This window comes from Salvelinus alpinus, chromosome 3 (genome assembly GCF_045679555.1).
Source record: "Salvelinus alpinus chromosome 3, SLU_Salpinus.1, whole genome shotgun sequence".
Lineage (NCBI taxonomy): Eukaryota > Metazoa > Chordata > Actinopteri > Salmoniformes > Salmonidae > Salvelinus > Salvelinus alpinus.
The window spans coordinates 24,094,070-24,108,451 of record NC_092088.1 but is presented as its reverse complement, the minus strand read 5'-3'; the positions used below and the strand labels follow the sequence as shown (position 1 = coordinate 24,108,451).

At 41.3% G+C, this 14,382-nt stretch overlaps 1 protein-coding gene across 1 annotated transcript in view; it reads left to right on the top strand.

The window, feature by feature from the left end:
• Positions 1-13,811, top strand: part of LOC139570378 (uncharacterized) — a 30,110-nt gene extending 16,299 nt beyond the window's left edge. The window contains exons 10-12 of the mRNA XM_071392211.1: positions 373-522; positions 11,900-11,993; positions 12,304-13,811. Of these exons, the coding sequence (XP_071248312.1) occupies positions 373-522; positions 11,900-11,993; positions 12,304-12,367 (308 nt within the window). The 3' untranslated portion in view covers positions 12,368-13,811. The remainder of the gene's footprint in view (positions 1-372; positions 523-11,899; positions 11,994-12,303) is intronic.
• The last annotated feature ends 571 nt before the right edge of the window (positions 13,812-14,382 follow it).

Sequence of the window (14,382 nt, the reverse complement as noted above, 5' to 3'; positions counted from 1 at the left end):
GAGGAGGATGGAAAATAGCTGTTCTCCGGCTACACCATGGTGCTACCCTAAACGGTGCTGTTGAGACTACTGTAGACCGTCATTGCAAAACTGTTTTAATCAGGTATTTGGGCACGTGAATATATTGTATAGTTTTAACTAAAAAGGATAATGTAAAAAATAAAAAAATATTTACTGAGTAGGATGGTCCTCCCCTTCCTCCTCTCATGAGCCTCCACTGGGGCACACTCAATACATTTCCTAATTGATATACCCGCACATAATATTGTGCAATACTCTGTTTTTTGTCATCCAATATTGAGGATGTGGGATTTGGTTTTATGTTTTCTATAATAGTAGAGTAATTGTAGTGTGTGTGTGTGTGTGTGTCAGTGGCCAACTTCTCCTGTGCTGCCGGGTGGCTGCGTGTGCAGGGAAACATCCAGGCCCTGTCGGACCACCAGAGGGCCCTCATCCTCCAGACCTCCCCCACCCAGGGGGACACCTGTAACGGCCCGGCTACTGACCGACACATGAGCACTGGTGAGCCCCCGCTTGAACAACATTCACTAACCTGGGTTGTGTTAACTAGGCACAAAACGGAAGAAAACTATCCGAAATGGGGAGGTTCTATTTAAATTATTTTATTTGATATTTTGCATGTGGGGATTTGTTAGAATCACCTACTTTCGAAAGAACCTATCAAAAGTGTCTGTTGGAAAGTAGAGTGGCAAATGAGGTGAGCCACTCCTTCCCATCCTCTGGTTATTCTTGCTTCTCTTCCTTACTATGTCAGCCCCCCTTACTATGTCAGCCCCCCTGACATAGCTCACAATTTTAGCTTTTCTGAAATCTCTGCCGAGCGAGGAGGAAAGGAGCCGACCTGATCCTTGCCTCCCACTTTTACATTGCAACCCCATTGGACATCATTCCACCTGCCAATCAACATTGTCTATCTCTGACTGTAGGCTACATCCCTTGTTGCATGGTGTGATTTTATCATTTTGACAAAATTTGTCTACTAAAATGAAAGGGAAAGACGAGTGAGTGTTAGACTTTGGCGGTATACCAGGTGTTTGTCAATACCATTTGAAACTTTCTTTTGAAGTGTTTTAATACACTTTGTATAATTGTAGCTACTTTTTAAGTAAATTACCTGCAGTCAACTTGTGCAATACGTTAGGTGATGAAGAAGATTGCGTTCTTCATTTCACCTGAATGGCGTTGTGTGGGCGAGCGGTTTGCTGATGTCAACATTGTGAACAGAGTGCCCCATGGTGGGGTTATGGTATGGGCAGGCATAAGCTATGGACAATGAACAGATTTGCATTTTATCAATGGCAATTTGAATGCACATAGATACCATGAAGAGATCCTGAGGCCAACTATTGTGCCATTCATCTGCTGCCATCACCTCATGTTTCAGCATAATAATGCACAGCCCCATGTTCCAAGGATCTGTACATTTTTCCTGGAAGCCGAGTGTGTCCCAGTTCTTCCATGGCCTGCATACTCACCAGACATGTCACCCATTGAGCATGTTTAGTATGCTCTGGATTGACGTGTACGACCGCGTGTTCCAGTTACTGACAATATCCAGCAACTTCGCACAGCCATTGAAAAGGAGTGGGACAACATTCCACAGGCCACAATCAACAGCTTGATCAACTCTATGCAAAGGAGATGTGTCATGCTGCATGAGGCAAATGGTCACACCAGATACTGACTCTTTTTCTGATCCACGCCACTACCTTTTTTTAGGTATTTGTCACCAACGGATGCATATCTGTATTCCCAGTCACGTGAAATCCATAGACTAGTCTCCCAGTCCCTGCCGCTGAAAAACATCCCCACAGCATGATGCTGCCACCAACATGCTTCACCGTAGGGATGGTGCCAGGTTTCCTCCAGACGTGGTGCTTGTCATTCAGGACAAAGAGTTCGATCTTGGTTTCTTTTTTGGTCTCCCAAGTGGTGCAGCAGTCTAAGGCACTGCATCTCAGTGTTAGAGGTGTCACAACTGGCTGCGATTGGGAGTTCCATAGGGCGGCGCACAATTGTCCCAACGTCGTCCAGGTTAGAGTTTGGCCGTCATTGTTAATAAGAATTTGTTCTTAACTGACTTGCCTAGTTAAATCACAGACTACAAAAGGAAAACCAGCCACGTTGTGGACACCGACGTCTTGCTTCCGGATAAGCTAAACACCTTCACTTGCTTTGAGGATAACAGAGTGCCACTGACGCGGCCCGCTCCCAAAGACTGGGTTCTCCGTGGCCGACGTAAGACATTTAAGCATGTTAACCCTCGCAAGGCTGCCGGCCCAGACGGCATCCCTAGCGCGTCCTCGGAGCATGCGCAGATCAGCTAGCTGGTGTGTTTACGGACATATTCAATCTATCCCAGTCTGCTGTCCCCACATGCTTCAAGATGGCCACCATTGTTCCTGTACCCAGGAAAGCAAAGGTAACTGAATTAAATTTCTATAGCCCCATAGTGCTCACTTCTGTCATCATTAAGTGCTTTGAGAGACTAGTCAAGAATCATTTCACCTCCACCTAACTGCCACCCACTTCAATTTGCTTCCTGCCCCTATAGATCCACACCTATTTAAGAATGCTGTTCATTGACTATAGCTCAGCATTCAACACCATAGTACGCTCCAAGCTCATCATCAAGCTCGAGGCCCTGGGTCTGAACCCCACCCTGTGCAACTGGGTCCTGGACTTCCTGACGGGCCACACCCAGGTGGTGAAGGTAGGAAACAACACCCCCACTTCACTGATCCTCAACGCTGGGGCCCCAAAAGTGTGCGTGCTCAGCCCCCTCCTGTACTCCCTGTTCACCCATGACTGCGTGGCCAAGCACACCTCCATCTCAATCATCAAGTTTGCAGACGACAGAACAGTAGTTGGCTTGATTACCAACATTGATGAGACAGCCTACAGGGAGGAAGTGAGGGCTCTGGGAGTGTGGTGCCAGGAAAATGAGCTCTCATTCAACGTCAACAAAACAAAGGAGATAATTGTTGACTTCAGGAAACAGCAGAGGGAGCACGACCCTATTCACATCGACGGGACCGCAATGGAGAAGGTGGAAAGCTTCAAGTTCCTCGGCCTACACATCACAGACAAACTGAAATGGTCCACCTACACAGACAGTGTGGTGAAGAAGGCGCAACAGCGCCTCTTCAACCTCAGGAGGCTAAAGAAATGTGGCTTGGCACCTAAAACCCTCACAAACCTTTACAGATGCACAATTGAGAGCATCCTGTCGCGCTGTATCACCGCTTGGCATGGCAACTGCACCACCCGCAACCGCAGGGCTCTCCAGAAGGTAGTGCGGTCTGTCCAACGCATCACCGGGGGCAAACCATCCGTCCTCCAGGACACCTACAGCACCTGATGTCACAGGAAGGCCAAAAAGATCAAGGACAACAACCACCCAAGTCACTGCCTGTTCACCCTGCTATCATCCAGAAGGCGAGGTCAGTACAGGTGCGTCAAAGCTGGGACCGAGAGACAGCTTCTATCTCAAGGCCATCAGACTGCTAAATAGCCATCACTAGAACATAGAGGCCGCTGCCTATATACAGTTGAAGTTGGAAGGGGGGGGGGGGGCTGGGCTATCTTCTGTATAGGTTGGCAACTTTGAAGAACCTCATATTAAATAAATGTTGATTTGTTGAACAATTTTTCTGGTTACTACATGATTCCATATGTGTTATTTCATAGTGTTGATGTTTTCACTATTATTCTACAATGTAGAAAATAGTGAAAATTAAGAAAAACCCTTGAATGAGTAGGTGTGTCGTAACTTTTGACTGGTACTGATATATATACATACATACATACATACATACATACAGTTGAAGTCGGAAGTTTACATACAATTAGGATGGAGTCATTAACTCGTTTTTCAACCACTCCACAAATGTCTTGCTAACAAGCTATAGTTTTGGCAAGTTGGTTATGTAATGAGAGAAAATGAACAGGGCTACTCGGTGCTTGGAGAGGAAACATTCATTGCGCCACTGGATCAGACGACAAATGAGACATGGCTTCAGTTCATATCAGGAGGGAATTGACACTGGGAACAGGAGGGGACGTTTTAGGGGTGGATCAGTTAGGACATCTACTTTGTGCATGACACAAGTAATTTTTCCAACAATTGTTTACAGACAGATTATTTCACTTATAATTCACTGTATCACAATTCCAGTGGGTCAGAAGTTTACATACACTAAGTTGGCTGTGCCTTTAAACAGCTTGGAAAATTCCAGAAAATGATGTCATGGCTTTGGAAGCTTCTGATAGGCTTATTGACATCATTTGAGTCAATTGGAGGTGTACCTGTGGATGTATTTCAAGGCCTACCTTCAAACTCAGTGGCACTTTGCTTGACTTCATGGGAAAATGAAAAGAAATCAGCCAAGACCTCAGAAAAAAATTGTAGACCTCCACAAGTCTGGTTCATTCTTGGGAGCAATTTCCAAACGCCTGAAGGTACCACATTCATCTGTACAAACAATAGTACACAAGTATAAACACCATGGGACCACGCAACCGTCATACCGCTCAGGAAGGAGACACGTTCTGTCTCCTAGAGATGAACAAACTTTGGTGCGAAAAGTGCAAATCCATCCTAGAACACAAAGGACCTTGTGAAGATGCTGGAGGAAACAGGTACAAAAGTATCTATATCCACAGTAAAACAAGTCATATATCGACATAATCTGAAAGGCCGCTAAGCAAGGAAGAAGCCACTGCTCCAAAACCACCATTAAAAAAGCCAGACTACGGTTTGCAACTGCACATGGGGACAAAGATCGTGCTTTTTGGAGAAATGTCCTCTGGTCTAATGAAACAAAAATAGAACTGTTTAGCCATAATGACCATAGTTATGTTTGGAGGAGAAAGGGGGATGCTTGCAAGCCCGAAGAACGCCATCCCAACCATGAAGCACGATGGTGGCATCATCGTGTTGTGGGGGTGCTTTGCTGCAGGAGGGCTGGTGCACTTCACAAAATAGATGGCATCATGAGAATGGAAAATTACGTGGATATATTGAAGCAACATCTCAAGACATCAGTCAGGAAGATAAAGCTTGGTCGCAAATGGGCCTTCCATATGGACAATGACCCCAAGCATACTTTCAAAGTTGTGTCAAAATGGCTTAAGGACAACAAAGTCAAGGTATCACAAAGCCCTGATCTCAATCCCATAGAAAATTTGTGGGCAGAACTGAAAAAGCGTGTGCGAGCAAGGAGGCCTTCAAACCTGACTCAGTTACACCAGATCTGTCACCCAACTTATTTTGTCACCCAACTTCTGTCACCCAGCTTAATATCTGTCACCCAACTTAATACATTCACCCAACTTATTGTGGGAAGCTTGTGGAAGGCTACCTGAAATGTTTGACCCAAGTTAAACAATTTAAAGGCAATGCTACCAAATACTAATTGAGTGTATGTAAACTTTTGACCCACTGGGAATGTGATGAAAGAAATAAAAGCTGAAATAAATAGTTCTCTACTATTATTCTGACATTTCACATTCTTAAAATATAGTGGTGATCCTAACTGACCCAAGACAGGGAATTTTTACTAGGATTAAATGTCAGGAATTGTGAAAAACTGAGTTTAAATTTATTTGGCTAAGGTGTATGTCAACTTCCAACTTCAACTGTACGTAGTCTTGAAATCACTGGCCACTTTGATGGATGGAGGCCACTGTGCTCTTGGGGACCTTCGATGCTGCAAAAATGTTTTGGTACCCTTCCCCAGATCTGTGCTTCGACACAATCCTGTCTTGGAGCTCTACGGACAATTCCTTTGACCTCATGGCTTGGTTTTTGCTCTGACATGCACTGTCAACTGTTGGATCTTATAGACAGGTGTGTGCCTTTCCAAATCATGTCCAATCATTTTACCACAGGTGGACTCAAATCAAGTTGCAGAAACATGTCAAGGATAATCAAAGGAAACAGAATGCACCTGAGTTCAATTTCGAGTCTCATAGCAAAGGGTCGGAATACTTATTTAAATAAGGTATTTCTGTTTTTTATTTGTAATTTGCAAAAAACTCTAAAAACATGTTTTCGCTTTGTCATTATGGGGTGTTGTGTGTATATTCAACTACCTTGAGTATTTGAAAAGTTGGTATTTTCAAATAAACTACAGGTCTATTGACTATTGTGCTTAGGAGCTGTCCAGTTCCTCTTTGGATATCTTCACATTTTGTTTTACAAAGTGGGATTAAAATGGATTTTGTCTTTTTTTGAAGCGGAAGAAATATAATAAATATATATATATGAAACACTAATATACCTTGATTATATACGTTTTCACCCCCTGAGTCAATACATGTTAGAAACACCTTTGGCAGCGATTACAGCTGTGAATCTTCTTGGGCAAGTCTCATAAGAGCTTTGCACACCTGTATTGTGCAATATTTGCCCATTATTATTTTCAAAATTTTTCAAGCACTGTTAAGGTGTTGGAGACAACAATTTTTAAGTCTTGCCATAGATTTTCAAGCAGATTTTAAAGTCAAAACTTTAAAAACTTGGCCACTCAGGAACATTCACTGTCTTCTTGGTAAGCAACTCCAGTGTAGATTTTACTTTCTGTTGTAGGTTGTTGTCCTGCTGAAAGGTGAATTTCTCTCCCAGTGTCTGGTGTAAAGCAGACTGTGTTTAACTCCATTTTGTTTCTTTTCATCCTGAAAAACTCCCGTCTTTGCCGACGTCAGGCATACCTATACCATGATGCAGCAATCACCATGCTTGAAAATAAGCAGGCAGTTACTCAATGTTTTTGGATTTGCCCCAAACATGAGGCTTTGCATTTAGGCCAAAAAAGTGTATTCCTTTGCTGTTTTTTGCAGTATTACTTTAGTGCCTTGTTGCATGTTCTGGAATATTTGTATTCTTTTCACTCTGTCATTTAGGTCATTGTGGAGTAACTACAATGTTGTTGGTCCATCCTCAGTTTTCTCCCATCACAGCCATTTAACCAGGGGTGAAAGTAGATTACATTTCTTCCCAGTACAGGACCACCTATGTGTGCACGCACATGCACTCAAAAAATGTATCTGCCTAACAGGCCCACCCCTGGAAGTTCTGCCGCCCTAGGAGAGACACAAAATGTCCACCACCTCCTATCCCCGCTAAACTAAAATAGTGTACAGTGGGGGTTGGCAATGGGTTTGGCCTCAGGCCAATTTGTTTCTTAGCTAATAGTCGGCAAAACATAATAGCAGCCCAATTCAAAGGCCTATGATACAATTTTGAACATATCTGGTTAGTAGGCTATATAACTAGTTCAACGTCAATAACATATCCTAATATTTTCAGTCTGATTACGCTCACAAAATTCACCAATGTCTCTTTTGAAATTAGTTTTCTATATTTCTTTGAGCATAGATTGGGGAAGAACTGCTTCCAATCAAGAAAATGTCGCTCTGAAAGTCTCAAAAGAAAGGTGGATAATAAAAATAGACGTTTCAGGGAAGAATGGACAGAGAAATAGGCATTCTTACTGTATTTCTCCAATGTCAAACCAGAGTGTCTTGTTTGCAATGAAACGGTTGCTGTTTGCAAATAATTAAATATTAGACATCATTATGAATCTAAGCATTGCACTTTCAAAAGTTACCTTTCCACACAGACAGAGGCTCGACCGATGCAGAAAACTGCTGGCTACTCGGCTGTTGCTTAACCCAACAACAGCACTGCATCCTTAAAAGCTGCCTTGGTTTTAACATTTTCAGAAAGTGAAAAGCTCAATTAATAGGGACAAAATAGCAAAGTCAATTTTTTGTCTCCAATTTTGAAGGCCACTGCTCAGTTTCAGAATGTCATCGAGACTAATCAATATATCCCCATATGCATCAGTCACGTCTTTTGTGGGCATTGTAAAGCTTGTTTATAGCATAAGGCATCATGGAATTAAGCATTGTCATAGAACGCTTTATATTATCTGGATCCACACCAAACCAAAGCCCAGACACAGAGGTATTTAAAGAGTGCATGGTGACCGATATTAAAGGATTTGGCTATACCGACAAATCTATGGATAGCATAATTGAGTCCGTCAAACAGGTAGGCCTACTTCCTTTTTTTTTTTTTTAATAGGAAGAAATGTGCTCCAACAAAGCCCTCTTGTTTTTAGTTAAGTTTAATTCAAATTAAGAAATTTGTTGAAATGAATTGCTTTCAGAACTTTCTGTCCACCTCCGTTTTGATTATGCCACAGCCGCTCCAAAGCTAATGTCTGCCCTCTTGCCTTTTTTCTGTTGACTTTCTCCTGCACACTCTCTCTCCTTGTTAATGATGGAAAAAGTGTCTGTCTCATGCTATTGTAATACATTTTGTCTCCAGTCTATGGGTTACAGACCAACCACAGGGTACAACTCTTTCTACCGTAGGCTACATCATTTATGTTAAATACATTTGGTGGAGTGCTGCATCTCTCTGGCAACAGCTCTGGTGGACATTCCTGCAGTCAGCATGCCAATTGTACACTCCCTCAAAACTTGAGACATCTGTGGCATTGTGTTGACAAAACTGCACATTTTAGTGTAGCCTTTTGTCCCCAGCTCAAGGTGGTATACATTATAATGTATAATGATAATGTTGTTTAATCAGCGTATTGATATGCCACACTTGTCAGTTGGATGGATTATCTTGGCAAAGGAGAAATGCTGTAAACAAATTTGTGCTTAACATTTGAGAGAAATAAGCTTCTTGTGCATATGGAGAATTTCTGGGATCTTTTATTTCAGCTCATAAAACATGGGACCAACCCTTTACCTGTTGCGTTTTAATATTTTTGTTAAGTATATTTTCCGCCCCTGCCTTTGGCAAAGTGGGCACTGCTTATGGGGCGGCATCAGCGTTCACCTAAATAGCCCTCATGCCACTGGGTGGGAGAAGTTATCATTGTTTTTGGGCAGACTAATGTGAGGTGTTATGTGTTGGTGGAGGTGCAGAAAATGCTGCATTCGATTAGGCGGCTGCCAGCTGCTATATGGGCAGGCCGGCAGGCTGTGGGGCCTTATCATATAATTATATTTAGAATCCCTATTAATTCAATGGCATCTCTGTGAGCCTAGTCATAAAGATGTATCATTTAACTTTTAAAATGTATTTATTACCTTTTGTTGTGGCATAAACACAACCAGTCATGATGTTTTCATCTAATTGTCAAAATCACTTCAAAGGGATCCTTTACTAGGCTACCTGCGCACGTTCATCCACTCGCAGCATATTTACAGCCTCCAAACAGTGGTGAATGGAAAGAGACATGTGTTACACAAAACACCCAAAGTATAATGACATCTGGCGATTGTCATTAGGCCCGAATTTATGTGTCCACTGCTGTCTGTGTCGGCCACTCATATCTGCCTTGGCTAAATTGAAGTGTTCTCATCAAACCACATCGCATTTTGTAGCGTAGGCTATAGGCCTACCACACGTTTTCAGTCCATTCGCTAATATTTCATGCCTCTGACAAATGGTAATGATAAATCATGGTGTAATAGCCAACAGTTTTCTTGACATATTGTTTTCACTATTGTGATGGGCTCATGTTTTACCGGTACGGCATACCCCCACTATTTATTTTGCCAGGACACCGTACTAGACCATACTGGCCTCGTGGTGACATGGTGACCTCCCTAAGGAGTTTCCTTCCCCTCCAGCAGCTCAGAAGGACGACTGCATCTTTCCAGTGTCTGGGTGGTTTTATACATCATCCACAGAATAATGATTAACTTGACCATGCTTAAATATGTATTCAATGTCTGTTTTGTTATTGTTACCCATCTACTAATCACTTCTCTTTTTTTATGAGGCTTTCAAAAAGTTACCTGGTCTTTTGAATACTTGACTGACGGACCTTTACTAATGTATGTTTTTGTCTGGATTCCTTCTGTGTTTTATAGGGCCCTAGAATACTTACGCAAACCAGTGCTTGACTTGGGATGAAAGAGGTGCAGGAACTGTCTTTTCTCAAGTTGGTCCATTTAGACTATGTTCACAGAAATTCCCAAATTACATTCTGCTATAGAGACCTTTTTGATTATTCACTGTTAAGGGTTTATACACATTTTGGCAGATGGAATTTCATGACTTTTCCATGACTTTTAACCAAATCTCCATGACCAATAATTAGTGGCGTCTATGTAGCCTACAAGAAAGTCTGAATAATGTGGTATTGACATTAGAAGGCCGCTGGTCTCTAATCCCATGTTTGCCTACTATCTCCTGACGTTGTGCCCTTGATCAAGGCACCAAACCCACCAAAAAGTAGAATAACTGCACTGTTAGGCTACTGTATAAAACACATGGTCAACCATCCATCTGGAAGCTATTGGGTGTACAGGCTTTAGATCTAGCCCTAACACACACCCGAGTCTGCTTATCAAGGCCCTGTTGAGCAGCTGATGTTTAGGCTACGATGAGGTGCGTTAGAGCGCGGCTTGAACAAAAGCCTGCACATCCAGTAGCTCTCCTGGAGGATGTTTGACCACCCTTGATATAAAATATTACAAAATTGCAACCAAATAATTGTCTTTATACAATTATAAATGATTACATTTGTGTTCATTTGTAAACATTTGTAGAATTTTCTTTTCACTTTGACATTATGGAGTATTTTAGATCAATGACAAAATTACAATAAAATCTATTTCAATCCCACTTTGGAACGCAACTCTATAGGCACTGTACTAGCCGCTGAAAAGATTGGAGATGTAATATTCCTCCATCTTTCGTTTTACTACTGCCCTTAACCTCCCTATGTGACTGCTCTACCAGCCTCTGTTTGCACCCACATTTGCACCCACATTTAAAAAAGGCCCAGGCCCTTTTTTTTTCTTTTCAGGTTAATGTACCTAAGTTTTCATTTTTGTCTGCACAGCGTTCTGAAATGTTTTGCTACAGTTTTCCCTATTGAACACAACCCTGTTCTTAACCCGGCACACGCAAACAGCCTGAACACACCACACTTATAAAGCTTTATTGAATACCTGGATGTAGCTCTCTTGATATGTGTGAGCAAACATTGATTGGAGGAAATATCTCATTGCCTTAACATGGGTATATTCACTAGTAAGCAAACAGAACTAAACGGACCGAAACAAGGAAGGACCTTCCTGAATTTGTCCAATAGATACTTTAGCGTAGCAAAATTGTTTCCATTTGTAGTAAAGCTTTTTGCTACGGTGCAAAATGTTTCGCTACAGTCATCGACTAAGGTTAGCACCCCCGGAGAACACACCACACACTGACCACTAGTGTTGAGTTGTAGAAGGCCTAAGTACAAATGAACTAACAATAAATGAAGACTAAGGATATTGGTGAAGAGCCAATCAAAGACAAGGATATTGGATGGAATGAAAACAAACCAACCCACAGGATAGCGCTGGAAGCATTTAGTTTAGTCCTCCTGCATTATACTGTATTTTTACACATCATCTGTATCCTTTACTTAGTCCAGTGGGATAGATTATCTGTAGTTGCTGTGTCAAGATTGAGTGTTTCGGTTATTAACTGTGGAAATATGTGCAAAGGTGAAGGACAGATTCTTAACTCAAATTTGACCATTATTGTCCAGAAGGTGGCGATCTTTGTACAGATTTAGACATAGCCAATGGTCATACCAGATTTTGGAGACTTCAGATATGAGTCCATGGACCCTAGCATGCACAGAGCTCCTGATGTTTTTTATTTATTTAAGATAAGCATGGCTGACAATGTGAGTCGAACATGCTCATTTTGGGAGCATAGTTCAGTGCACAGGTTTATTTCCTATGGGCTGGTTTTCTAGGCACAGACTAAGCCTTCTCTGTAAGCTTCGAGAATAGCCATTTAAATGGCTTTTTAGGCTTAGCTGACTGATGGTTGTGTTCTTTTCAGAGTCTGCCCTGGGCCTTCATATTGGCCTGGTGATTGGAGTTCTACTGCTACTGGGACTGGGGGCAGCCCTCTTTACCTACCTCTACAAAAAGAGGTGAGACCACACACAAACACACATTCAAGCCACACACGCACAGTCTCGAATGTGCAAACATACTCAGACGTGCTTATGTACGCACACATCCTGCCTCGGTGGTTAAGTGAAGAGGCATCATTTCACTGTATGCAGCTGTACATAATAGTTACACAGATGTCCCTTTTACGCCAATGTGAATAGAAACATGATTAGCTATCATTATCTTGTCTCAACCCTTCTGAGAAAACAATATACTTTAGTTCGTTCACTTAATAATTGTGCCGTTGTAGCAGTTGTCAAAAGCTGTGTGTATGCTTTTTGTCCTTAGGCGACCACTGGACTATTACTCCATGGAGTTGAATGAGCATGGAGAGGGACTTTCTGAACTTTAAGTGTGTGTGTGTGTGTGTTTGTGTGCGTGCGTGCATGTGAAGGAGCATTCTTTAACGCTGGTGAGTGAAGGGAAGTTGTCCTGCCTGTCTTTTTTCAAACATTGTGTTCTTTTGTCTGTGTTTTTGAATGGGGATCTCCCACTAGATAAGGGACCAGCACCATTTTTGTAAATGTGTACGACTTGCCATGCTTTTACATTCCCTACATCATAATTCCCAGTAAATGTTGCACTAGTTTTACTACTATGTCATAATCATGGTTTCACTGTCTTGTGCGTACATTTTTTTCCTTCATATTCTTTTTATTAAATCTATCTGAAAGTGTATGAAGTAACAAGACTACAAATCTAAAAAGCAATCATGAGTTACCGGTACTGAAAGTTCTGTTGATTTGTTTGGTTAAAATGTGAATGCTTGTGATGAACCAGTGATTATAGTCTGTAACAATCTTTTTTTTAAACTTAAAAAAAAAAAAAAAATGGCAGAATATATGTTGTTTACATTCTATTAGTTGAGGAATAGAAAAGGAATATGAAAGACCATATGGAGCCTCTCCTCTCCTGGAGTACTTTATAAGCACAAAGCTATTTTATGATACTCCCCCCCCCCACCCAACTGTTAGAAATTATGATTTAATAAGAATAGTATTTTTATTATTGGAAAAATTGGTCTGTATTAATTTGAAACCGTTTGTATTCTAGCTGGCTTGCAAACTGCTATTGTGCCTTTTTACTTTTATGAGGTCAAAAGGCCTGATCTGATGAGTATTTTGTAGAGAAGAACTATAGCAATGTCTGTGAGAGCCTTGTGTGTAAATTTGTTTTAAATGTTCTCAGGGGGAACCAAAATGTAGAAGAAACCATAAATACAACCAATCACATTAAAAAGGGTATTTACTGTTAGACACAAATGGAAGTAATTATAGGTTTGCCGAAATGTTCATGATCAAATTCAGAGCAAAAACCAGGCTGTCCTTTTTGTATTCAATTCTGTTATTTTCAATCTGCTGGAAGTGCATTAACTTTGATCAGCTCCTTGCCATGGAATAGCATAAGACAGTGGTTTTCAACGATTTTCAAGGACTGCCCTATACAACACAATCACTCCAGTTCTTTAAAGTTTAGTGGTCATAGCACAGCCTTGTTTTTGCCCTAGATTTGCTCTTTATAAAAGAATAGAACCGTTTGTGGCTTTGCTATCAAAATAATTGTTTAACTGCTTTGAAATGTCTCATTGTTTTGTTTTTGTGGCCAAATGTATCTAGATCAATACTTTATGTAAAGGGAATTTGAAGAATGTCCTTTTTTTGTCATTTTATTGCTCTTTTTAAACCACTTAATCGTGTTAGTACATTTCAATTGAATGCACTTTGGTAGATATATTTTTTCATGCCATGTAGCTAAGTTTGTATTCAAATAAATTGATATTTCTTTAGATGTATGAACATCTTGTCTGTATTTCCTTTTCTATTCCACTATCGGTCAACAAACCCACCTCTCCCTCTGTTTCCCTCCTTTCATGTTCCTGTTAAAGGAGTTGGAGTGGACTCAAGTGATTTAACTTTTACTGTTGAAAAGCGAAACCCCAAGTATAAACACAGTGAAGTACACACCCGAAAGGGTAAACAAATGTTTTTAGCAAGATAGTGTCTTTTAGACACAACTGCAAACTCCAAGGAGAAGGGCAATCAAGGACTGATTGCTTGAGGAGCAATGGAGAACAAAAGAGGAAAGGCCACCCCGCTATGTCATGACATACATGGACAACTGAGATGTGCCTTTTTATTAAGTAAATCAGGTGTTAAATGAGGTGAAAAGGAGACTGGAGTGCCACTTTTAAGGGACAAAATGAATGGGTCTGTATAATCAAAGTGGTGCCTCACCTTCTGCACTCATACCTGCAGCTGTAATTTCTCCTAAATGGACCTCCTACTGTTTCTTAGCCCTCAAAGAGCCCCCTGCCCAGTATGGGTGCACTTAACAAGACCTGACAATTATGTGATTGATATGTTGAAA